The 26,530-nt window shown below is 38.1% G+C and overlaps 2 protein-coding genes across 2 annotated transcripts in view; both read left to right on the top strand.

Annotated features, from left to right (window-relative positions):
* The first annotated feature begins 1,392 nt into the window (after window positions 1-1,392).
* Window positions 1,393-6,031, top strand: CNGA1 (cyclic nucleotide gated channel subunit alpha 1). The gene is given in 7 exon segments (XM_068940997.1): window positions 1,393-1,499; window positions 1,810-1,885; window positions 2,277-2,302; window positions 2,407-2,517; window positions 2,880-2,987; window positions 3,657-3,763; window positions 4,614-6,031. Coding segments are annotated over 7 exon segments (1,953 nt in total).
* Window positions 6,032-9,487: 3,456 nt separating this feature from the next.
* The window catches only part of NFXL1 (nuclear transcription factor, X-box binding like 1), a 52,416-nt gene continuing 35,373 nt past the window's right edge, over window positions 9,488-26,530 (top strand). Inside the window, exons 1-13 of the mRNA XM_068942953.1 lie at window positions 9,488-9,662; window positions 11,136-11,306; window positions 11,666-11,775; window positions 13,889-14,022; window positions 15,717-15,895; window positions 16,068-16,229; window positions 16,364-16,464; window positions 17,122-17,236; window positions 17,610-17,734; window positions 18,921-19,043; window positions 22,318-22,408; window positions 25,420-25,540; window positions 26,171-26,327. Of these exons, the coding sequence (XP_068799054.1) occupies window positions 9,503-9,662; window positions 11,136-11,306; window positions 11,666-11,775; window positions 13,889-14,022; window positions 15,717-15,895; window positions 16,068-16,229; window positions 16,364-16,464; window positions 17,122-17,236; window positions 17,610-17,734; window positions 18,921-19,043; window positions 22,318-22,408; window positions 25,420-25,540; window positions 26,171-26,327 (1,749 nt within the window). The 5' untranslated portion in view covers window positions 9,488-9,502. The remainder of the gene's footprint in view (window positions 9,663-11,135; window positions 11,307-11,665; window positions 11,776-13,888; window positions 14,023-15,716; window positions 15,896-16,067; window positions 16,230-16,363; window positions 16,465-17,121; window positions 17,237-17,609; window positions 17,735-18,920; window positions 19,044-22,317; window positions 22,409-25,419; window positions 25,541-26,170; window positions 26,328-26,530) is intronic.

Consider the following 26,530-nt stretch of genomic DNA (forward strand, 5'->3'; position numbering starts at 1 on the left):
ACTAGTGAATGTAACGCTTACGAGCTCTTATGGACTACCTTTTTTTTTTGGACAGCCATCTTAGAACTGATCCTTGCTCTTAATCATTTTAAAAACTGACAAGCACTGCTGGAGTATATATCCTGGAAAGAATATACCCTAATTTTCAATCTTCATTTTTCTGTTTTGTAGAGTGATGTAGAGGACTATATTATTTTTTGCACTATGTATCATTCATTTTTGATGACTTCTGGAAACATGGGCCACCCCTACTATCTCCTGTATAGGAACATTTTTAGTTTTATTGACTATTAAAGACATAGTACAAGCCAGGTAAGTCTGGCAATAATGCTGCAGCTGTCCTGTCATACTTTTCTTTAGCAGTGTGTTTGCCTACATGAATGAAAGTACTTGCTTTAAGATTGGTTCATTCTATGGCATTTGACTTTATTTACAGTGATACCGCCACTGACTTGTTGGCTTGTGGCTTATAGACATGTCTATACTCTGATTTCAACATATTGTTATTGTAGTGAACAGCATTTGTGCTGTAATCCTAAATAAAAGGCCCAGTCAAGAGCAGATCACTCTTGTAGGCACAATTCATGGCCAAAGAGCTGGTGGTCCCATTGATGTTGAGACGATTGTAAGAACTGTGGTGGAAACGGAAAGCCGAAGTTAATTATTGCAGTGCTGAAAAGTCAGCGCACTGGAATGCACTATATTATGTACACCAGGGCATTTAAAAATTTTGTAATACTGAGATGAACAAAACTAAACATAAACAGGCCCCACCATTTCTGTTTAGGTGTTTACATCCTACCACCCTCATGAGTAAGGAAACTCGACTGCAGCTGTCTTTAACTTCTCAGTTACAGAACCTACTCTTTGCTCTCAATAGAGTATGACTCACAGATGTTAGGCATATCAACATTTCTTTTGACATCCGACCGTTAAAGTGCGTCCTAGTCTGGTTTCCATGAGGCCACCTGTGCATGAATCTACTTATCCATTCCTACTCAATAATTTCTGAGTCTTTGGTTCAAAACCAAATGAAACTGTGGTAGATGTTTCATAGGCAATTGTCAAAAGTTTTTCAATGTATGTGATTAGGCTCAGGCAAAAGAACTAAATTAATTTTTTCTCTAAGGGAAAGATGTTTGAATGCTGTCTTTAGCAGCAGTTCCTGGGTCGTTCAGCACACTGAAGCACCCACAGCACCCTTTCTTCTCTGATGGGAACAGCACAGGAGAGAGGAAGCTGGAAATACTGTTACTTCTGTCGGGGGAAGCAAGAAAACAAAGGATTAATCTAAACAAAAACAATTGCTTATTAGTTCTGCTAGTTGTGCAATTACTTGATTCCTTTTGAAATTAGTCTTCCTCTCTTATCAAAGGTAAGAAAAATTTAACCATGAAGGTAGGAGTGATTGACACCCATCACTCCCGTACAGTTGTTCCCAGTGTGGTTGTGCAAGACACCAGTGAGGACCCTGGACAGATGCACAAAGGGGAAAACAGGTAAATCAAATTTGCTGGATTAAATTCTACTGTTTCATTTTTTTTTTTAAATAATTTGCATGGGATTAACCTGGTACAGATGTTTGCCTTCATCTAATTATCTTCACTCTCTGATAATAAAGTTTTAAAGACTAATAAAGTTTTAAAGATATTTTGCTTATTGTAAATATTTAGCAGATTAAAATGCCCGCTCTTTCAATTTACCTAGATAACTTAGCTCACAATAAAGATGGTGGAAAACAGTTCTGTGACAGTTTAAATGACATATTTTTGTATTTTAGCAGATACCACATAACTACCCTGTTTTGCTATTCCATAGGCAACGGTATATACCCGGTGCGTTTGCCCTCTACAATATTAACAACAATAGTAATAAAGATGAGTAAGTATCTTGGCAATTTCGTAAAATAAGAGTACTACAATGTTTGTTGTTTAAGCAGAGATGAAAAGCAACGATGTATATCTAATCATTTCCTCACAAACACTTATCTCACATAAGTAATCCCAAAAGAGATTCCATGTAAATTTGAACTTTATGTACATCAAATATGTACAGTAGATGATCATTCCCAATACCAAAGCTATTGGCATGATATCTGTTAATTTAAAATGAAAATATGTGTGGAGAAATAAGCAACGCTTTTTTTTCAAGGCCAGGCATTTAAGAATAATGTTAACTTTACTGAACTCAGACGCTTTAAATAAATAACTGTGGAAGCAATGGTTATGTGCATCCTGTGAGCCTCTCATATCTTTCTTTTCCTTAGAGAGGAGAAGAAGAAAAAGAAAAAAGAAAAGAAGAGGTAAGATAGAGTTATAATACTACTAACTCGTAAGACATTTAACTTCTTTCCAAATATGTTCTAACTTAATCTGTAACAACTGAAAATGTAAATCTATTCCTTAGCAAGTCAGAAAAAAAAAAGGAAAAAGAAAAGGACGGAGAACAGAAGAACAAAGAAAAAAAGGAAAAGAACAAAAATAGAGATAAATCCAAGAACAAAGAAAAGAAAGACGAGTAAGTATTTCTCATTTAGATCCTGCTACATTAGTCTAATCAAAATTGCTTTTGATATAAAACTGAATCCATTCATGGACATCCTGCAGACAAAAGGCTTATACTCCAGTGAATGAGTGTACTGACTGTCGTTGTCTGACTGTTAGCAAAATCTAGATTCTGAAGTTTGGGACCGTAGTCACATCTAACAATCAGTTTCATGTTCTCCATATATTCAAGCAAGGAAGCGTAACTTGAAGAAAGGCCTTTTTTTTTTTTTTTTTTACAATAACACTATCTGGAATGCTTAGTTCCTCAAAATTTGTTATGCATATTCTAAGTCCCTTATTAAATCTCCTTTTTTTCTCCTGCCTATCACTCAGGAAGAAGAAAGAAATTGTTATTATCGATCCAGCAGGAAATATGTATTACAATTGGTTGTTTTGCATCACAATGCCTGTCATGTACAACTGGACCATGATTATTGCTAGGTGATGTAAATAATAACGTGTATTTCCATGTACTCTATTATTTCTCATAAAGTAATTACAGTGTTGTACTTCTCAGCCATATTAAAAGTTTTCTGATTATCAGAAAGAGTAGATAGATACAAAACAGGTAAAATAAATGAAACAGAAATCAAAGCATCTTTAAAATCACTACCACTCCTGCCAACAGGATTTCTACGTCTTCAACAGATTCACTTCGCAGAATCCGACATTTCAATATTTTTTTTCATTTTCATGATTCCAGTGAATAAAAAGCATAGCTATTAACAGAAGATTGGAAAAGTTTCATAATCAACATAAAACCTCACTCTCATTAGAGAAGTTATTAGGCAACATTCCCAGCTGACATAAGTATTAGTTCTCCATATAACTGCACAATACATTTTCCTGTTCTGATTACTTGAAAATATTCTGTAGTCCAAACTGTAAACACTTGCTAGAAGCAGAAAGGTAAACAAGATGTGCAGAGGCACTGTAAAATGACTACATTTTTCAAAGTGAGGCTGATATTGCAGAGATCTTTAACGAGTATATAAAAATTCTGACAACTGTAATGTCCCTAAATAGATAACTTATGTTATTCATCATTGATCTCACGCAAGTATTTTGTTTCCATTTCATAATAATTTACTTTTTTCTTTTCCTGCTCAGAGCCTGTTTTGATGAACTTCAGAATGACTACTTAGCAGTATGGTTCATTGCTGATTATGTTTCTGATGCCATCTATGTTGCTGACATGTTTGTAAGGACAAGAACAGGTAAGTATACCCAATGATTAATTATTCTTATTCGTATATTTGTATTAGGCAGCTTAAAGTTTTCAGAAGGGTATTACTTTCACCATGTGGGTACTCTTGACGGGGAATAAGAGCGAAAAAGACATCAAATTAGATCTCCAAAAGACGTGTAAAAGACCTGTAGATCCATGAACTGTAAATACATGAAAACCTCTTGGACACCTTACTGAAGGAATACACAAAGCGCCTGGCACGTGGTAAGCTAGATACAAGCTGTTCTGCCTGGAACTGTGTACAAGGCAAAATCAACATACAATATGGGCAAATGAGGATCGGGGCTTCTAAAAAGTTAGTGCCTAAAGATGGACTCTGTATTTAAGGCACTTCAAATACTTGCATGATTTTCAGGATCGCTGAGCAATTAAGACACCCAATCAACTTCAGCTGCAACTGTTTCTTTTAAAATCTTATCTTATATCCAGAGCTATTGAGTTGCTACACTCAGTATGGGGCTGAAACTCCCACACTCACACTCTTCACCTTCCTTTTAACCGCCCTTCCTGTAGCCTGCAACGTTTTTTTTTTTCCCTAGATGTTCATCAGGTAGCAGAACAGTGGAGGGAAGACAGTCAGAGCTAGAAATGTATAATTTTAAAAGCTGTATAGTTTAGCTGGAGCTGAACTGTATGGCCCTAAGTGGAATATTGGAAGTAAGCAATTGCTTATAAAAAATAAGAAAATAATGTAGTATCTGGAACTTGTAGCCAAAATATTGTTCAAGGCAGATTTGGACTGATGTTTAACAGTGTAAAGCAGTGAAAGTTGAAGTCAAAATACTTTTTAATATTTAATATTTAAAATTTGATTTTAGGTTACCTGGAGCAAGGTCTTCTGGTGAAAGAAGAAGAAAAGCTTAGAGAGAAATATAAGACATCTTTTCAATTCAAATTAGATTTTTTGTCAATCATACCAACTGATCTCTTATATTTTAAGTTAGGACTGAATTACCCAGAATTAAGAATAAACAGATTACTTAGAGTAGCTCGTATGTTTGAATTCTTCCAGCGAACAGAAACAAGGACAAACTACCCAAATATCTTCAGGATCTCTAACCTCGTCATGTACATTGTGATTATTATTCACTGGAATGCCTGTGTGTACTTCTCAATCTCCAAAGCTATTGGATTTGGGGCTGACACATGGGTCTATCCCAACACCTCCCATCCTGAATTTGCCCGTCTGATTAGAAAGTATGTCTATAGTCTCTACTGGTCAACACTGACCCTGACTACTATTGGTGAAACACCCCCTCCTGTGAGGGATTCTGAGTATTTCTTCGTGGTTGTTGACTTCTTGGTTGGAGTATTGATTTTTGCTACCATTGTTGGTAATGTGGGTTCTATGATCTCCAATATGAATGCTGCTAGAGCAGAGTTTCAAGCAAGGATTGATGCTATCAAGCAGTATATGCATTTTCGGAATGTAAGTAAAGACATGGAAAAAAGAGTGATAAAGTGGTTTGACTATTTGTGGACAAATAAAAAGGCAGTGGATGAAAGGGAAGTCTTGAAGTATCTGCCAGATAAACTAAGAGCAGAGATTGCAATCAATGTTCATCTGGAAACACTAAAAAAAGTTCGGATTTTTGCAGACTGTGAGGCTGGGCTCTTGGTTGAACTAGTATTGAAACTCCAGCCACAAGTATATAGTCCTGGAGATTATATTTGCCGAAAAGGAGATATTGGACGAGAGATGTACATTATCAAAGAAGGGAAACTTGCAGTAGTTGCTGATGATGGAATTACGCAATTTGTGGTCCTAAGTGATGGCAGCTACTTTGGAGAGATTAGCATTCTTAATATCAAAGGTAGCAAAGCTGGAAACCGAAGAACAGCCAATATTAAAAGTATTGGTTACTCGGACTTGTTTTGTCTCTCTAAAGATGACCTCATGGAGGCTTTAACAGAGTATCCAGATGCAAAGGCTATGCTGGAAGAGAAAGGAAAGCAAATTTTAATGAAAGATGGATTGCTGGACATCGAAGTTGCAAATTTAGGAAGTGATCCTAAAGATATAGAAGAGAAGATCACTCATATGGAAGGAGCAATGAACAGATTACAAACAAAGTTTGCCAGATTGTTGGCTGAGTATGATGCTGCACAACAGAAACTGAAAAAAAGACTTACACAAATTGAGAAAATACTGAAGCCAGTTATAGAGCATGAATTCTCAGACTTGGAAGAATTAGATCCACCCACAGACAAACCTGGAGCGTCAAAAGCAGAATAAAATACTAGAGGTTGCCTGTAAGACTTAGGGTCAATTCTTGCAAGGGGCTGAATACTTTCATTTCCCATCTTTGTAGAATGTGTCTATTAATTATGAACAACTATTTGGTGAGGTAACGTCACTAATTTCCTACAAGCAACGCACATATTTGGCAGGTTTAGGAAAGAAAAAAAAAAGAATCAAGAATGAGGACGGAACATAATACCTTGCTCTGGCACAAACAAACAGTGTTACCTGCTAATGTGTTTTGTATTCGTTATGTAACACCACTGTACAGCAAATGCACTCAATCTATATACTATCGTATACCGGTAAGCATTGAAAGTTTTACTGAATATTTTAAAAAAATTTCTTCATGTCTACTTGTGGAAAGAAGGAATATTTGGTAAATAAGGGTATTACTTATTTGAATATTCACATGAATCATAATAATAAATTCGTGTATAAACAAACATGTTAATATCTTGAATATCGCAAGATTAATTAATTATGGGACATTACATAAAAATAGGTATATTCACAATGCAAATGTAAATACTGATGACTGTAAGGTCTGGAAAATATTATGACTTCATTGGGTCCACTTCATGTAACTTCTTGAAATTTGAGTGAACAGTTTTAAAACAGTGCTTTTTTAAGGATGTTACATGCAAAGACTGGAATATGGTGGGGGGAAAACTAACCTTTTGTGAGCATTTGTATGAGAAATCCGGATAGCTTAAAGTATATCTGTTCGTTCCACAATAATAATAAATACATAGAACTGAAGACTATTCTGCTCCATGTAATCATATGGTGGCTGAATATGGACTATCACGTTTTTAAGATCCGTGCTTTAAAACGTATTGGGTCCCCACTATAACCATGGTGCATGCAGGCGGACAGCAAGGGGAAGAGACAGTAGAAAGCAGCCAAACTCTTGCTATAGCATCTTCTGTAGCTGCTGTTGGGGAAAGAACACAGCGCCTAGACCAGGTATTTTATTCATTGATAGTAAATTTCTTTCTTCTATTCTTAACTACTAAGAAGATAGTAAAATCTACTGCTTCATATGTCAGATACATTTTCAATGGGTTTAAGAGGTATTTTTTTCTTGGATTTTCCCCCAATTAATGTCTTTTTTTCCACTGGCAAAACGGTTTTTATTAGCTGTGGTTCCAGACTTGGCTGAGTATTTTCAGTAGATTCTGATCATAGCCACTTAATGTTGGAAAAGCTTGATGGCAAGGACTGAAGAAAAGGAATGCAAGAAGAGAATGCATACTTAGAGTCTATTTAGGGTGTCTGACTATGCTGGGCAACTGGACTGCATGTCTGCCACTCTTAAAAAAAATATGCACGAAAATTAGTGCCACTTGATAATATCTCCATACTTGCATTCTTCTCCTTAATAAGATGGAGATATTATAAATGGGATCTTCTGTAGAAATGGGTAAAATAAGTCTTTTCTAAAGTGCATTCCTTTCTAATTGTTTTGATTTTTGTAATGTTGACGAGTCTCCAGAATGGCAGAGATCTACAGATAAATCCTGATTTTACTGCAAGGGTTAAATGTTATAAAGTAATTAATGCATAGAATACATAATGAACAACATCGCTGATCTTGTGCTTTGAATGACAAATGGCTTGATGTGCTGGTGAGGGGAAAGAGTACACAAACATTTAATGAAACACTATCAGTGCTTACAAGAACAAGCATTATTCTGGCATTTACTGTATTTTGAATGCTGGGCTTTGCAATCAGCATTCTTACAATGCAGGTTTTGAATATAATTTGTAATTTATATTGCAGCAACATCTACAGGGCTGTGTCATATTTTACTAGGCACTCAGAAAGCACTTTTCACCTTTGTTGTAGTGCTTAAGACTTTATTAAATAGAGAAATATGTGATAAGGTGCATAACAGAATTTAATATTAATGTGCTTTAACTAATAAAGGCAGAGAGCTACTATTCACACTTTTTTTCTGTTTTATTGATCCTTCAGTCTATGACATGAGTTATAGTCACTAGCTGGGACTTTCTGGAGAATAAAAATCCTTTGATTTAAAACACTTCAAAATAAAACAGAAAAACATAATTGACCTCCACCAGTCTAATGAATATATTCAGGAGCTTTATGATCTAAAATCTTGAATTATTTAACTGTTGCAAGCATATGTTTGCTCAGAAAGTACTAAATATAAAGTCTCCTCCTGACACAGCAAGAGGAAATATAGGTGCCATAAGGAAATACCAATCAAATTAGAATTATTTCAAGTTGCATTTATTTGTCAGAATGTTTCCGGATGTATGGAGTTTCTTTAGTATGGATTTTTGCAGTAAAGTCTTCTCAATATTACTTCAGAGAAATTGCTAAATGTGCTTAATGGTTGGTTTTTGAATCTAACATACTCTCAGAAGAGGAGCTGGAAAGAAAAAAAGGTTAACAGGCTCACACTACATAAAAGGTTACCGGAAAGGGAGCTCAGGTCAATTATTTCCACAGCCAGACTGGCAGGTAAGAAGAAATTCACCTTTTAAACAGCAAAGAAATCCTTATTTGGATATCAAGTTAAAAAAAAAAAAATGAAGAGCATGAGACACTGGAAAAGGCTTCCTACGGATACGATGCACCTTCTCAGTGGATGTCAAGAAGGCCTATGCCAAGGCCAGGCTACCTTTGCGCGTCTGTTTTCCGAGGGCAGGTGAGCAGGACTGGCTTTGGGGCCACCCTCTCAGCAACGGCGCCACACGAGTACCTACAGATTCAGAAAGCAAGTGACGCTCACGTTTAGTCCTCACAAAACACCCTACTATCCCTCAGAGCACGGCAGAAAAGACAGCAATGGGACGGCGCCTTCCTGCAGACCCGACTGGGGTGGGGGGGGCCTGCTGGCCCGCACGCGGCCGTTGTTAAACCTAACGAGCCGGCGACCGGCAGGCAGCAAAGCAGCGATCCCCACGGCCAGAGGAGTCACGCGCCTTTCGCCCAGCGATTTCTGCTCCTCCGTTCCCCTCGGGAAGGGACCTGCATTACACCATGATTATTTACGGTTGTTCCTTCCAGACCCTCATCACCTGATCAAAATTAAAGATAATTCCTAAGGAAATATTTCTTGTGAAACTACTTGGGGAGGGGCGGGGGGGGGGAGGAAAGCGGGGAGAGGGAAGGACCCGCGTCCCTGCGCATGCGTGCGCCACCGTCCCCGGGGTCTGCCGCACCCCCTCCCCCGGTGCATTCTGGGGGCTGTAGTCTGCTGAGCTGCCACTGGCGCCCCGTCGCGGCACTTCTCGGCCGCTCTGCGCGCGGGGGTTGTTGGGAGCTGTAGTCCCGGGAACTAGGAGCTCAGGGCCGGCGAGCGCTGCTTCCTCCCTCGTCCGCTTGGGCGCGTGCCGGCTGCCGCCGCTTCCGGAGCGGCCCCGGGCAGCGGCCAGGGCCCGGGCCCGGGCCCGCCCCCCTCCGCCGTCCTTCTCCCACCTGCGGGAGCCATGGAGGCGGCCTGGCGCCAGGCCGGCCGGGGAAGGGGCCGCGCCCGGCCGGGGGATGCGCTGGCCCCCCGCGGTGCGGCGGCCACGCGGCCGCCAGCGGCCAGGGCCCGCGGCGGTGCCTGCGCTTCGGCCGCGGGGAGCAGCTGCGAGGGGGCCCGCGGTGAGTGTCGTGTCCCCCGCCCGCGGCGGAGGCGGCGGCCGCGCGGCCCGGCCCGACCCGACCCGACCCGGCGCGGCGCGGCGCGGGGCGCGGAGCCGGTGTGGGCCTGGCCCTGAGGGCCCCCCCGCCGAGGCCGGCTGCAGCGGCGAGGCGGCCCGGCCGCCGCTGCCCCGCCGTGCCGTCCCTCCTCCCGCCCCGGGGGCCGCGGCCCGCCAGCTGGGGGACCCCGCCGGAGGACGGGCGGGATGCGCGGGGGCACCGGCGGCGCCCGGCTGTGCGCGTGGGCTCAGCCCGCCGGGCCCTGCGGTGCGCGCCCGTAGCCGGGGGGGTTTTGCCCCTCTTCGTGAAACCTCCGGGGAAAATAGAGGCGCCTCTGTACGGCTGAGCCCCGCGGGTGGTCTGTATTTGTGGCGCTCCTCGGGCAGCGCGGTCAGTACCCTCTGAGCAGCAGAGTAAATCTCAAGTAGCGGCGGGAGCAGGGCACAGCTGGTCCTGCAGTATGGTGGGGAATGCTGCCGAGAGCCCTGCGTGCTGCCCACGCGGAGCAAGCGTTAGGGAAGTCTGGCACACTGACTGCATTACCTGTTTGGGAAAGGTGTATTTTTTCTAGTGCACAAGGTTGTTAGGGGTATGAGGTAAAACTTAGGAAATACTTAGCAGGTAGAGCAGTGCCAAATACTTAGGTGGCAGCGTAGTTTCTGAAGGAAGAATTTAAAATTAAACTTGGCCAAACCCTAGTACGTATATATTGTGCACAGTAGTCTAATATGTAAAACTAGGAAGTAATGTAAGAGCTGTGATCTGTTGATGACTCTTAAAGGTCTGTGGTATGTTATCTTAAAGGCAGTATGGTTTATTATGAAGTCCTAAGGTATATCATTTTTCTCTCCAAGTGAGACTCTTCCTCTGTTTCAGGTGCAATAACTTAAGAAAACATCTATTAAAGAACTTTGTCACTTTTAACGCCATCAGATGTAGAGAAAGCGTGAACCAGCTATTGCAGCGGAGACTTGTTGGGTGGAGGCAGGTCGATAAAAGTCATATCTTAAACAAAACCAAAAAAACCAAACAGATGTTGATCAAGATACCTGCAGGGTTTCAACAAATTAGCACAGTTACTGTTACCAAGAATTGCCTGTGAAATTTTTTGTCTCATGCTGTGAAAAAGTTTTTCTTCAGTGTCTTTTCAGTAAAGCAGCATTATAAATCAGTATACTTTAGTATGTCTGGCTGGATTCTTCAAAAGTAATTGAAGAGATAACATTTTCTGCTGTTAATTTTTTGGATAACGAATAATAAAGAATAAATTGCAACTTACATTTTCTTATGTGGTATTGGAAATGTAACAAAATACTGCATTTACACACTTCAAATCAGCAAGAAAGAAAAAAGTTGTTGAAAGCATAAAGAACTGAATATGATGGTATGGTTCACTCATAATATTAATCATCTCTAATCTGTTCTTTTAAACAGAATTGTCTTCACAGAGAAAATTTGATGAAATTAAGAAGGCTAATCAGGCTGCAGCAAAAAAGCTAGTTGAAGACCAATTTAGTTCCTCGTCCGAAGATGATGATGAAGATGCTGAAGGAAAACAGGGGAAGATTTTGGCCAAAACGTTTACCATTTACACCAGTCAAACTGGTAAAGTATTTTCATATATTGACTTTTTCTGGGGTGTAAGTGCCTAAACCAGGTTGCGTTACTGGCTACATATTAGAGTTTTTGATAATTGGAGGGAAAGAATTTTACTTTGATATTTGTATTTTCTTATACTAAAAGTATTCATTCAGGGCAGTGCGCGCTGGCTGTATTTCTTGTCTTTTTCTGTAGAATCAATGTATAATTTTGAAAGTGTCTTACGTACTTTTAATAATGTGAGATAGTAGTAATATGTTACTGGCCTCTGTCCCAAAAAAAATATACTTTTATGCCAGTGTCAACATGTGCAGAATAGCAGATTAAATATTACTGATTGCTTTGAAAATATTTATACATTAAAGATGGAGACGCAAGTGAACTGGAACGTACAAGACAATATGTGAATGAGGCTTTTCAGTCTGGGGCTATGACATGTCTGATCTGCATTGCTTCAGTTAAAAGGAACCAAGCTGTAAGTATTTTACAGTAGTCTTTAAGATACTAGTCATATTAATAATTATGAAGCAGATATAACTGGCTGGGTAACTTTTATTTAATTATATTACCAAAGTGATTCTTGGGATGGACAGCTTTAAAATGATAAGAATGCTAAAAGCTACATTCAGCTGTTCTGGAATTTTCAAGCACTTATTTCTATAGTAACAGTACTTGTATATACATAGCTCGTAATCAGAATATGCAGTTTTAACACGTTTATGATCATGATAGGCAACAGTTATTTTTAAGTTTTAGAGAGCAGCAGATTTAAAAAAAAAAAAAAAAAAAAAAAGTAGTACAGGAAGCCCAGCGCTTGCGATCGTGTATTCATTAAGCATTGGAACTGTGTTGCAGTAATCAGCAGAGGAAGAAATATTAGGAAATGAGGAAATAGTATTAAATTTATAGTAGGGAAACTAAAATCAGCTTCATTACAGATGCTGATTAGGGAAAAGAGGTTGAGGGACAGACAATTTTGTCCGAGTGTCTGAGAAGATTGTCTTATTTCAGGTAGCTACATTTTTCATGTGAGAGATTTCAGGACCAATCTTTCTCAGTGCTAATGTAGTAACTTCTGTTTGACTTTGAGAAGCCCGAGCCTATCTCTGTTGTAGTTACTTGACTCAAATATAAAAGCAATGGGCTAAGTAGGCCCATGTCTGCAACTGTATGTTTAGCATTTAAAGAAAGAGAGTCTTATGCTGGATAAATACCACATGTATCCAGTGAAGTTGTGGTCATTAAATTTTTCAAGAAAAAGATGCAGTATGTTTTGACTTCTTAATATGTTTCATCTACAATTTTCAGACCTTGAAAAGTAATTATAGTTTGATTTTTAAAGTTTTCTATCTCTTGATCTCATTTCTCAGCAGAAGTGAAATGATTTGGAAACTTTAAAGTTGTCTTTTATAACTCAGTGGTTTGTTGATTATCATGAATATGTTTCAGTCAAGTATATTTATTTACTTTATGTCTCCTATTCAGCTTTAGTTTTGGGAAGCTAGATACCAAACTTCTAGAAACTTATGTCATTAATGCTGTTCTCTCTTAAGTAAACAGAAAAATTCTCCTATTTGTCATAGTATAATTTTTATAGTAATGTCATATATGATAGCATTAAAAAATAAAGAAGTTCAAACTTATATTTTCTGCTGCATTTCATTTATCAACTCAATGCTTTCCACATACTGATGTCTAAAAGGTTGTCAGCTTAGAATGACTGTAACAAGGTCATAAAACTGCATTTATGACATTTAAGTTGCTTTCCAGCAGCAGACTGATATCCTGAACAAAATTTTGTGATTTCACTCCAGAATTGGTAGAGCAGTACACTGAGAACAAGAACATAAAGGTTAAGTGATGGAAACGGAATACTAGCAAAGTTGATTCTCTCTTAAACACGTTTGCTTTTAGTTCTGTTCGGTTTTACACCTCTCTTTCTATTTGAACAGAAGACTGCATGTTGAAAGCCATACTTGTACTTAAATATCTTACTAGTGTTGTATATAACACTTAAGGGGACAGTGTGATACAGCCTGTGACTGCCTAAAGGGGAGTTGTGAAGACAGTGAAGCCAAACTCTTCTCTGCAATTACGTGTGGTGTAACAAGGGACAGTAACACAAACTGAGGCTTGGGAGGTGCAAATTGGATACTAGGAAGGTAGTATGACACTGCAGAACGTTACCTAGAACGGTTGAGGAGACTCCAGCCTTCAGAGTTTTCCAGACCTGGCTAACAAAGATGTGGCCGACCTGAACTAAGTCGGCAGCAGTGTGACTTCAGGCAGGTGGTTGGACTAGGTGACCTCCAGAGGTGTATTCAAACCAACATTTCTATGGTAAAACTCATATTTTTAAGCTACAGTGAAAACTTTCAACAGCAGGAAGAAAAGATTACCAAAGTATGAATCTGTAATAGTAAAACTGTATTAATCTGACGCTACAAGAAATACAATTTATATTTGGAAACTCTGTTTTTAAATTGAAAAATAGCAAGTTTATATTCCTTTAAATGATACGGATTTTCATCAGTTGAAAGAGGAAGAAACCTAATGTAAAGCAATTGGTGCTTATATCTGATTTTTAGGTCTGGAGCTGTTGTGGATGCTTTTGTATATTTCATCTGCCATGTATCCAAAAGTGGGCCAAGGACAGCCTTTTCCTTGTGTCTTCTCCTTTGACAGATGATGATTTTGGAAAGAAAGATTATCCGTGGCCGTGGTGAGTCCGTCATGGCGCATTCAATATGCGGCTTTTGTTGTGGAAAGAATGTGAACTGGAGTTCCTTTAGAAAGGAACAGTACTTGTAAATGAAAAACTATAAAAATAAATTTAGAAGATGTACTTTTCTATTTTTTTGAAATAATTTGAAACTTTCACAAACATAATCCATTTAACAGTGATATTAAAAAGCTGCTGCATCAAATTTTATTTTAACTTGTGAAAGCAGTAGCTTATTAGAAGTTGGAACACATAGTAAATATTTCATTTTAAATGGTTTTAAATATTTGCCTGTCAACTCTAAAATCAGCACCAATATATGCAGTAAAAGAAAATCAGTTCTGAAATAGTAAGGTTCAGAGATTTCTAGCCTCTATATAAAGGCAAGGGTGATGACCAGTGACTTACAGTTTTATGTAAGATTGTATGAAGAAAAGGTAGCATTATGACTGCCAGAGTAAAGAACCTTGCTTTTTTTAGTAGATTTGAGCTTGAAAGTTCAAGGAAGGTCAAGGTTGTGAAAGTGTCGTTCTGTCCTATATTTGCACACCTACTTTTATGTAGGAACTTCTAGGGATATCTTTGAGACGCCTAACCTTCGGTCAAACTTGGTTGAAAGTACCTCATGGTTTCAGAATCAGTATTACAAGGTCTCAAGCATGCAGATTTGCTTAGAAAATGAGGTGAAAAATTGTTGACCGGCAGCGTCTCGAGTTTTGTACGGGTTGACAATGTCTGTTCAACTACACACTAGTTCTGTCTTTAAACACAATGTTAAAAGAATTTTAAGGCGAAGGGTGTCTTATTTAACATTTGAGCACGTGATAAAGTTTTTTAATTGCTTTATAAAAATGTTTTATGGCCTATAATGTGTGTTTAAATGGTCAATTTGACATTTTATTTGACAAAAATGACTGCATAGGTCTTAAAGTCTCTGCCCTTCACTGAAGAGGAGCTCCCTGTCTGGTTACACTGGGGAGACAGAGATGGGAGCTGCTTTGTTTCCTCTTCCACGTATTGCCTCCCTCATTCATGGCTTGCATCTGAAAATGCTTAGGGCCCGTAGCACCAACCAGCTCCATATGTTTGGTACCTGTCTTCCTTTAGGAATAATATATTGTTTTTATATCTGACACTCTCAATGCTTGCAAAGAAATGTACATGTATTATAATTCATACTGGTCTTTAATCCCTGAGAAATATAATAGCTGAGATGCTGAACTGGTATACTGAAACTCTTTCAGATACATTTTTAATTATTGTGTATAGTTTTATTGGCAACACTAAATCTCGTCTTACGCAGCTTAGAAATCTGTACTTGTTTGAGGGGAAAAAAACCTTTTAATCTTATTTTTATTCTGTTTAAGAAGGTTAACTCTGTTACTTAAGTTCCTTTGGTGGTATTTGACATACAAATTGTTATTGGTGCGTGTTACACTAAATGTCTTTGTGTATGTTCTTAGAGAGGGAAGAAAGATTGCAGTGATAGAACGATTCCTTAGTCTTTCTAATGAACATCTGTTTTAAAACCTGACATATAGCAAGACTTTTGTATATTATAAATTTAATTGTAGTGTTATTGGTTACTCTAGCTGTAAAATCAAAAGAAAACGTTAATCGGTAGTCTGGTAACAGTCTTGTCAAGCTGAAATGATGATAACTTTTGCTCCCTCTGCCCCTTTTCTCTGTTTTAGTCCAAAATGTAGGTTTGAATACAAACGGTCTGAAACTCCTACCAGGTATTACTGTTATTGTGGAAAAGTGGAGGATCCAGCACTGGATCCATGGCTGGTACCTCACTCCTGTGGTCAAGTATGTGAGAGGGAATTCAAACCGTCTTGTGGGCATAAATGTTTGCTGCTTTGTCATCCAGGTAAATCTGTTGTATCTCTTGATTATGTTACCTGTATTTATGCAGTTGTGATACAGTCGTACTTAAAATCTGTTAACTGGATTTGGAATTCTCGGAATAAAATTAAGAAATCAATGAAGGCTGCGTTTTGTTAAAGAGCCAACAATGAGATATTCTTTTTCCATGCACTTAGGACCTTGTCCACCTTGCCCAAAGATGGTCACAACAGCGTGTTACTGTAAGAAAGCTAAGCCAGTGCCCCGAAGGTGCAGTGCCAAGGAATGGTCATGTCATCTGCCATGTGGACGAACACTACCGTGTGGACAGCACGCTTGTGAGAATCCTTGCCACTCAGGTAGACCTGCCCTCTGAAATTTCAGAGGACTAATTGTCTTGATTGTTAAAGTGCGTTGCTCTTTTCCCAGTTACATTAAAAAAAACCAAAATTCTAACTCCTGTTCCTCAACGTCACTTCACAATTGCCTTTAGGAAATTGTGAGCCTTGTCCACGAGTCAGTAAACAACGCTGCATCTGTGGAAGACGGACAGCAGAAAGACTTTGTGCGAGTCCTCAGTGGCAGTGTGATCAGGTACGTTGCATGAGGGTGCACTTAACCAAATTTTCTAAGATGAAAAATAAGCTATTTAGTGTATTGGGGATCGAAAAAAAAAATTTTATTTTTAATTTAAAAAGTGCCAATAAAAATAGAGGCAGTTATGTTTGAAGAAGGATCTGCTTGGTGCCTTAATTCACTTCTGACAATAATTGACATCTCACTGTTTTGAAATTATGCTAGCTTAGGACAGTGAATTTGACCTTGTATGTTCTTTTTACTTTGTACTTCAGGCTGCAATTTCAACTGTCATCTTCAAAAAGAAGTATGAAAAAACAGCTTAGTAGATAAGAGTTTCATGCTTATTTACTTCTAGCAACTGTTAACAGAGTGAAAGCATTCTGATTCAATTTTGAAATGTATTTGTAGCTCCTTCTTAGGACCTAAGCTATAGCTTGATAGGCTGTAAAAATCTATAAAATGGGGGGAGGAGCAATGGAATTTTCTTGAGATAGCAGACTCTGCAAACATACAATTTGTTAATAAAATTATTACAATTAACTTTTCATTGCTCAGAAAAAGTTTAATTCCATCCAGACGTCTTCCACCTCTAGTTTTTCCCTCTTGATTTGCTTAGTCTTGGTTTGTTACTTTTTTTTCTTGCGTTCACTTGGAGTTTTCTGAGTTTTTCAGGTGTGTGGGAGAACTTTGCCTTGTGGTAATCATACATGTGAAAAAGTTTGTCATGCTGGTCCCTGTGGAGACTGTCCTCGTTCTGGAAAAAGGTCCTGTCCATGTGAAAAATCAAGTAAGCCTCTTCCTCCGCTGCCCCCTCATTGGAAAATGCCTGTTTGTGACAAGGCTTATAAAAATAATGGGGAAAAAATGCAGCATTGGGCTGTCAGTAGTTTAGGTTGCTTCTGCAGTGCAAGGTCCATTAGAAGTTCTTACAAACAGTGAACTGTGAAGCTCATATAAACTCTTTTGCTTAATTCTTTTAAAGGCTTATTTAGTACCAGGGATTTAATTGGCTGTATGGATAATCTAGAGAAACTTTTGAAAAAGTGAGAGAATTGGGGTATCCAAAATCGTGTTGCATTAATGGAGCTTTTTTTTCTCTCTCTGTCTCGCTTCCCCCCACCTTCCAATTTTGCTTGTACTTCTTTGTCTTTTTTTTCAAGAGTTTACATTGCCTTGCACAGAAGACGTGCCTACCTGTGGTGATAGTTGTGACAAAGTTTTAGAATGTGGCATCCATAAATGTTCACAGCGCTGTCATCGAGGTCCCTGTGAAATATGCAGACAGGTTAGTCTTACTGTAGCGTATTCGCATTTTGTTAGGATTTTAGAACATTATGTTTGCAGTATACCGCTGAGAAAATGAAGTTATCTCTCTCTCAAAGTCTACAACTTTCTGTTTAGAAAAAGGCATGTGTGTTTCCCTAGTTCAGATTAATAGTTGAGCAAATTTAACAGATGTCTTGAATAGATAATGTGCATCTTCGTGGCAGTTGTCAGTTATTGAGGCAGGGATGAGTTTCTAGTGTGCGTGTGGGTTTTTTTGTTATTTGTTTATTTTTAATTAAAGCATCTTTTAAGACATATTTACATTTCTCCCAACTCTTCCAGCCTCATTGCGGTTGCTCTCTTATTATGCTATTTCCTTATTAGTGAAGTGGAAGATGCTGTAACATAACGTTGTTTGCTTGCTAGTAAGAAAATATCTTGCTCTGTCCTGAATATATATGGAGCTTGTGTGGTCTGGCCTGTAAAGCTGCTGGTCTGTCTATCAGCTGTCTTTTGTGGACTAGTCTTGGCTGCAAAGTCTACTGTGGAAGTAGTTAGCATGTGATAGCTAGAATGGAGGTCAGATAAATCTGCTGTCCTATTTCTGAAATGATCTGGATACATAATGAATGAGTCCACATTATCAAATTACTGTGTAAGAGGAGTTTTTTTGTATTACATTTACACTTGGGATCTTGCAGTACCCACATGAGTGTTTTCCTTGATGTGTTTTCCCTCCTGGTGGGAGCAAGGCAGGAGTTATGCAGTGAAGTGTCATCTAGAGTGCACTGCTTGTAATGTCGACCCAGGTTTCTCTAGTCGTGACTGCTCTGTGCATACATGGCGCATGCCTAGGCGGGGCAGCTGACATGAGTTTCATGATGCCTAAATGGGCGATATGGATACAGCAAATCCAAACCTTGTCCTGCTTTTTCAACTGCGTTAGGTGCTAGTGTAGATGCACTCCACATGTCTCTTCATATGCATTTTTGGAGACAAAACACAGAAAGATAATCTGCTCAGAGGGTGAATGTTGTGAATATATTACCTGTTGTGCTGGAACATTGTAACGTTACCATCAGATAAAGTTTTCTTTACAGCTGGTAGTAGAACACCTTTTTTTTTTTTCCCCCCCCAATTCTGTTGCATACATGCACTTTTGTTTTAAAAATGCCCTGCTTTTATCTCCTTGCTTTGTTGCCCAGGAAGTGGAAAAACAATGTCGTTGTGGAAAGCACACTAAACGCATGCCATGTCATAAGCCATATCTATGTGAGACAAAGTGTACTAAAATTCGTGATTGCCAAAAGCACCAATGTAAGAGAAAGGTAAGTGTCTAGAGGTGATCTGTTTCAAATGTATTGCTTATATAATCATAAAGCTCTAAATATTATTCTTCTCTGTCAATCTGTAGTTCAGCTTCATGTTATTGTATAGAAGTTTGTCTTCAGTGTCCTTTTTCAATTAATTTGCAATATACCAGAGTTTTTTGAACATGTAGCTTGCCAAGAAAAACTTAGTTTTCGAAAAGACCTGAAAAACTGGAAGAGGATTTTGACAACTTTACAGCTTGGGAAGGCAATTTTGCTTTCAGGTACTTGAGTAGTTACTGATGCTTTATGCATTCTGCAGTAGTTAAATCCATTTGTTTCCTTACTTTGTAGGAAGAGCTGAACATCCCTCATAACTTTGTAAGGGACGTACTCTTGACTTTGACAACCCAGCAATCCACCATGTTCCCTAATATCTCTCACTGCAAATTGTCATGGTCTGACAAATCAGGAGTTTGAGTTCTGTTTCCCTTCTCCTTTGAAGTGAAAGGAAAGGTTGATATCTCTCTGATCTGTCTTTTCAATTTGTTGATGCAAGAAAACAAAATGTTAATTCTATTTTAAGTTTTTTTTAAATTTGTAATGCTAAGTGATGTTGCCTGTGTAAATTCAGTGGGGAAATGGAGGAAAAAAAACTGAAGTGTGCAAGTTGCCCTTACTATGTTGATGGACTTAGATGATAATAGTTGTTGCTTCAGAATACATATACATATATATATACATACTTTTTTTTTTTTCTCCCCATTTGGAAGTTCTTTGAATGTCTGTTCAAAGGTCTTGATACTTGAAGCATTGCAAGAAGTATTTTGTTGACTTGGGACTTTACCTTCTAGCCTCTCTGTTTTCAGTGTGTTTTCCTGCATTTTCTTCATCTTCTAGCCTCTCTGTTGTTCCTTCCCCCCTCCCCGTCCCCGCCCCCCAAAAGAAAAAGTGCTGGTGAATTTTGCAGGTTACTGAAGTTTCAAACAGCTATTTTCTAGGCAAGATAGCTTTTGACTTTCAGTGTGAATTTCCTATGTGACGGCCCACCTGAAGATTGCTGTAGTTTTGGTCCTTTCATGAAGTGAAATGAAGTAACAGCTTAGTGAACAAAACAAGAATGTTAAAACTTAAATTATGAAAGCAAGACTTTCAATATAGGTGGTTCTTGTATGTGTAACTAATAGTTATGTAATTTCATTAAGAAAAAAATTTAAATATTTGTGGCAGAAATGTAGTGTATAAGCAAAAATAGGGTGCAGAATTGCTGTTAACCCTCAAATGTCTCGTAAATGCGTAGGTGAAAGATTTTGAATATAATTATTGCTGTAATAGCATTCAGGATCGCAGAGTGCTGCTGCTGATTGTATTCAGAGTATGTGACTTGACATTGATAGATGCAGCAGATTTTATCTGTAAGAATAAACTTAGACTGAGGGAAAAAATGCCTACATCTATGCTACCTGAGATCCACAAGATGCAGTTAAACAAGCATAGACAATAATCTTGGACTTCAGATCTAGAGTTAATAGGTAATTTACTGCTGAACTGGTAAACCAAGTAGATTAAAGTAGCTTTTTTTTTTTTTTTTTTTTTTTTTTACTGTAAAAGACAATGAGTCTCGCAAACTTAACTGCTTCTCTGTCGTCTTACTTGTTGATTAGTATGGTCGTGCAAATTCTGGGAAAATAGGACAGAAAAAAGCCCTATTCCTATTGCTCTCAACTCTATTTCCTCTTGGCACCCCATTCCTTCCCCCTTTGCAAAAGAGACACAGCATGTTCTCTGAAGGTTGATGAAAAAAGCAAAGGTGTGTACCTGCTCCTCTAGTTTACAGAAGAACTGTCCCAGATATTTATAGAAACCTTTTTTGTTTTAATAGTTGAAATTCAGTTGCTTTCACTTCCCTGTTTTCTGGAGGGTATAGGTTGTTGCAGCCTCTTTTCCTGTCCTCCAGGAAAGAACGGGCGAGATGCTGAACCTTAACTTCAAGTATAAAAAGCAGACACCCCTCATTCTGCAGTGAAAGAGGCAGAATCACATGCACAAATCAGCAAGTGATGAAACTAGATATTTTTGACTTTTTGGTTCAATTTTCAAAATAGAGTAGATAAAGTAGCAGCAAACCTACTGTAGCAAAGAGTTCCTAATGGGCACTAATTTCAAGAGAGAAGAAGCTACTGACTCATCTAATGTGAAAGTCCATGAATGGAGTTAATATTGCGGCTGCCTTAATAGGGCTTTCTTTGGGCCGTTCCTATGCTTTTGAGGAAGTGGTTACTAAATATGACAATATGAGATATTCTAGGTTTTTTACTTTCTAGACTGATTTCTGTGGTAGGATGTGATCCATAGGTATTCAGACACACAGTTAATACAACTCTTAACACATATGTATATATAATAAAGTATTTTAAAAGTTGCCTGCCGTGTGCAAACTAAGACGTTATGAAAGCTGGACTTCTTGCTACAGAAATGCGTGAAAAATATTCTCAGTTGTTTTTGTGTATTATTCTTATTACAATTAACTTTGTGGAAAGACAGCAAAACAAATAAATGAAAACTTGGCATCTTTAACTTAGGCTGAAAAGTCCATGTTTTTCTTCTTAATTACCATCCTTTCTTTCTTATATAGCTTGGAAGGAGGATGTGTGTCAAGTTAGTAGAGAAGATGGGCTTCTTCCCTGACTTGCGATCCACCAACTTGTTGTTCTGAGAGGGGTTTTGAACAGAATGGGTGTTTTTCCACATTATTACTTTATGTAAGAACAGAGAGCAGATCACTGTTCCTAAAATTCTGACCTTTACTACAAATGTATAAGGTGTAAAAAAAAGTATTTAGCAACACTTCTGTGCCGAGGACAAGTGTAGTATAAAACTGGAAGAAGTTGCAGAGTAATGGGACCAACTATATTTTGTGTAATCTTACGGTATTTTAATCTGAAATGATTTCAGATTAATGCAAAAATTGTTCTTAATGCTATTATGTTTTTTGGAAGCGCTCTGCCTTTTTTGTGCATTGAAAAGTTGCTTTTGTTTGTGTGCTTTTTGCTATTTTGCGGTTTGTATTTTTTTTAAAGCAACTTTACAGGTGGCCTCCTTTCTGCACATGATGTGAATTTGAGGATATTTGACTACATTACATGAATAAAATTTTAAGAAATATTGAAAAACTACAGGAGATAAAAGAGGACAAACTTATACCAGAAACGTCTACATTTTCAGTTAGATCTCTCTCTCTCTCTCTCTCTCTCTCTCTCTCTCTCTCTCTCTTTCTCTTTCTCTTCTCTAGTGCTGTTCTGGAAACTGTCCGCCTTGCGATCAAGTCTGTGGGCGGACTCTGGGCTGCAGAAATCACAAATGTCCTTCCGGCTGCCACAGAGGTAAGAGGAGGTAGAAGGTTCCCAGTAGTGACAGAACTTCATTGAGGTGTGGATGTATATTTTTGCCAAGCTTGGTGCCTGTATGACCCTGCGTGGTACTTGGTGAATTCTCTTCCTCTGTTGGATGTGGGTTTTTGTGGGGAACAGGGTGTTTGAAGGATTTCTAAAGTGCTGGTTAGAGCCTAACAGCTTACATATTAAAAAACAAACGTAGTGTTTTTACCTGGTAATTTTCCTGGGTAGCATTCCACTGAATATATGTCACCCCCTTTCAAACTACTTAATTTAAAATCTGTGGCTTGACTTCTCTCTAAATTCTGTTTGTTCAATATAATAAAAAAAAATGTTCAGATATGCACAGAAATCACTGCTGGTTGAGCTTGGATGGCTTTAAAAATCCTAAAATACAATGTGTTATACTAGTAGGCTTAAACTAAAAAACGTTGTTGGAACTTGAATATATGTTGGTATCTTACAGGTAACAGTGAAAATGCTTGTTACCGACTATACAAAGGATAACAGGATAAGTTTACTGCAGCAACCAGTGACCTTGGTTAAAAAGGAAAGAAGCTGAAAACAGTCAAAATCACCTGGTAGCTTTTGTCATGGCCAGTTGCTTTGAGGTTCACTTGGTAGGGGAGGAAGTTGCTGTCCTCTCGGCAGTTTTCCCTCCAAAAGCTACCAGCCGGCTGAAATGGCAGCTGAATAGGCTGTATAATTTACCTTAATGTTCTCAACTATAAATTGCAGCACTTCAGGCAATGATTCACAAGCTGTTCAGACAGTCTTGCTGTTGAGTTAGTGAATCTTGGCAGACAGGACAGGTGGACACAGTAATTGTCCCAGATAACCTTCTATTAAAACTGGCACCACAAACTAGCCGTTCATTTTTCTTTCTGTTAATTATTTGTGTCCCTTTTCTTCACCATTCCTGCACAAATTCTAGAAATACATATGTTTTTCGTACTGTTAGAAGAAAACTGGTAACATAGTTTTTTCTATATTAGTTTGCGCTATTTCATAATTAAATCATAGAATAGAGTTCTTGTTTGAAAGATTTTTTTTTAAAATCTAAAAGGAGCTAATACTGCATAATAGGATGAAGTTTAAAATTTAACTGCTATCAAATAAAAGCCAGTTATTGTATCTTACAGCTTGGCTAAAAGTGACATTAATAACTTCCAGTGACTAACAGCAGTATAGAAATAATAAAGCAGTACCTATAAGAAAACAAAAAAAAAGTAGACATTGAGAAGCATAAAATACGCACATTTAAAAATGTGTGTAATTTATCAAAACAGTACAGTTGTCAATATTTAAATATTAATTTTTGCCAGACTTTATATCTAATGAAGCTAAAAACTGTAGTGTCAGATAAGTTTTGAAAAGAAGATAATTTCTGTGTGCCCTGGTAAATGGTAATTGAATGAATTTTATAATAGCTTATTGTTAAAATGCTTGAAAATAATTTCCCGTGAAGACACGAAGACACTGATTTTGACCTCAGATTATTTATACTGATGCATTCTTCTCCTCTCACGAGTATTTTTGTAGCAGCTTAAAGTTCTGATGAGTTATTTTATATTCCGTATATAATGCCAGGTCAGATTACTTTGCAGTGAGCTAACAGCCCTCAGTGACCACTGATTTTAAAGGAACTAGCGTGCCTTCCAGAAAAGAGCTTGCTAAATCAGGTCCTTTAAAGGTCCTTCTGTTCTCAGAATTATTAGAGGTTGCTAATGCCGAATACTTGGCCTTTAGCAGCGGTCCTTCAGAAAAGGTGACCTCTTCCAATCTGGTTTTGATTTGAATTTACGTATCTTTGTGTCTTAAGTATTTAATCTTGCTTGCTGAAGTTTAGAATTGTTGCTGTGGGACAGAAATATTTTGTACTTCCTACTACTTTATAGTACACTATAGCTGTTGATTTGAGAACAGTATGCTCGCAACCTAATGTCAGGCTAATACGTGATCTCTGTCCGTCTGCCTTTTTGAGAAGGTAGGCAGTTGTCTTCATTTATATGATGTATAAGTAAACTCTATGCATCTTTGCCGCTCTGGGCAGCATAACTTTAGCCCTTCAGTTTATTTTATAAACATAGCTGTTAATCTCTGCCACTTAATATGTTACAATTTAATTTACTTTGCAATATAAAAATTGTATACTATCATCCTCTTTTCTTCAGCAGCTTTTTGTCGTTGAGAGATCTGATTCTTGAAGTGTTGCCTCTTGGGTCCTGTTAAGAAGTCAGAATTGTTTAAAAAGTTGTACTGTCAGTAACACTTTCAACGCATAGCTTTCTTTAAAGTTTCAGAATGCAACATGATTAGTAAGACAAAAATCCCAAGCCTACTTTTTCTTTTTTAAAGAACAGATGTACTTATTGTTAATTACTGAATAATAGAACTTAGCAGCTGGCTAAGAAGAAAGTGTGGGGGAGCTATAAATTAAAATGCAGATATTTTACTGTCCTTAATATATTTTCTGATATATCGTGTTAGCAGCATGATTAACTTCAAAAACGAAGAGGATCTGTTTGAAAAAAGGTTGTGTTATTAATTATACCGATAAGACAAACATTACCGTAATATCACACAATCTGCAAAACAGCATCTTACCAGTTTTCTAACGTGCCTTTTTTTTCTTTTGAAAATTGATGGAAGATTTTAACATGTCTTCATATATATGCAAGATTGAAATACAACAATATTGAAGTGTTGTGTGAGCCAAAAGACTGGGTTTTAATGATGTTGGCGTATCTTCTTAAACCTGGGACAGTTTCGCACTTGAATACCAGTTGCACAACTGTAACGCAATCAAGATGACTATTATTACTACTATTTTAGAATGATGAGGCTAAACAGAACTTAATAAGTAACGGTTTGTTATTTAGACAAAACAGAATAGATCAATTATACCGTGTTATTTGCGTATTCAGGGTTATGTTAGTTACTGTTTTTACGGTCAGTAGCTTATTCATATGATCACTTTGTTAATGTATTTATTTTAGGTAGTTGTTATCCATGTCCAGAGACTGTAGATGTGAAATGCAACTGTGGAAAAACTGTCATTAAAGTGCCCTGTGGCAGAGAGCGCACTACCAAGCCTCCCAAATGCAAACAACTGTGCAGGTCAGTATAGAAAACGGCTGGATTTTTAATTCTTTAGTGGAGCTTAAGGTGTCCTTAAGGAAAGTAGTAAAATATAACTGTTTAAAAGACGAAAATGTTTTCTCTAATGTGATATAGGTATTACTTCCCTGAGTTGTCTCTGTTCTTGACTATGGAGAGGGAGTTAGCAATCCTTCCTATCGGGCACTTCTTTTCTGTGGTTTCGCAAACACCTTGCAGTTGTCAAGGGCTGTTTGGTCCCACTAGCCACTTCTAATTCTGTAGTCCCCCTCTGTCCTTTGAGTCAGATCTGGAACTTTTTTTGAAGTACCTCCATGAGGCAGTTTAGCTAGAAAACTAGACTAGCAAAGGCTAACTAGGGAATAGTTTCTGGTGGGGCTGTGGTAAGATTGAGTAGCCCACAGTAGGGTGTGGAATGAGACACCTGTTTGAATATGCAAAGCCAGCTTTGATTTCAATTTCATTTAGAGCTGATGCATAATTTGATGGTAATATTTACCACTGCTAGACTTACTATTTTGAAAAATATCTTGTTCTTTTCAATTATTTCAATTTTGAGCACAGTTGTTCAATGACTATAACTTTATATTTCATGCTGCCACATTGATTCATTCTTGGATTTTACTTCAGTCAACCACCTACCTGTCACCACCCTACCCAGGAGAAACACTACTGTCACTTTGGTCGGTGTCCTCCGTGTCGTCAGTCCTGCCAGAAAACATTAACGTGTGGTCATTTGTGCCCTGTTTCTTGCCATGATGAAGCACTTGTGAAACAAACTGGCTTGGTAAGGATATAGTGAGAAATGGTTTGTTTTTTGTGTTCTGGAGATTAAGAAATAGTTATTTAATGTTATATTGGAAGCTTCTGGAATTCAGAGTAAATAAATAGTCAAGTATAGATGTATGTATGCTGCTACTTAACTGAGAAATGAAATGGTTCTGGTTGCTATGTTACAATCTAATCTGTATTGTACAATGTATTCTGTGA

Source organism: Struthio camelus, chromosome 4 (assembly GCF_040807025.1).
Source record: "Struthio camelus isolate bStrCam1 chromosome 4, bStrCam1.hap1, whole genome shotgun sequence".
NCBI classification, from domain to species: Eukaryota; Metazoa; Chordata; class Aves; order Struthioniformes; family Struthionidae; genus Struthio; species Struthio camelus.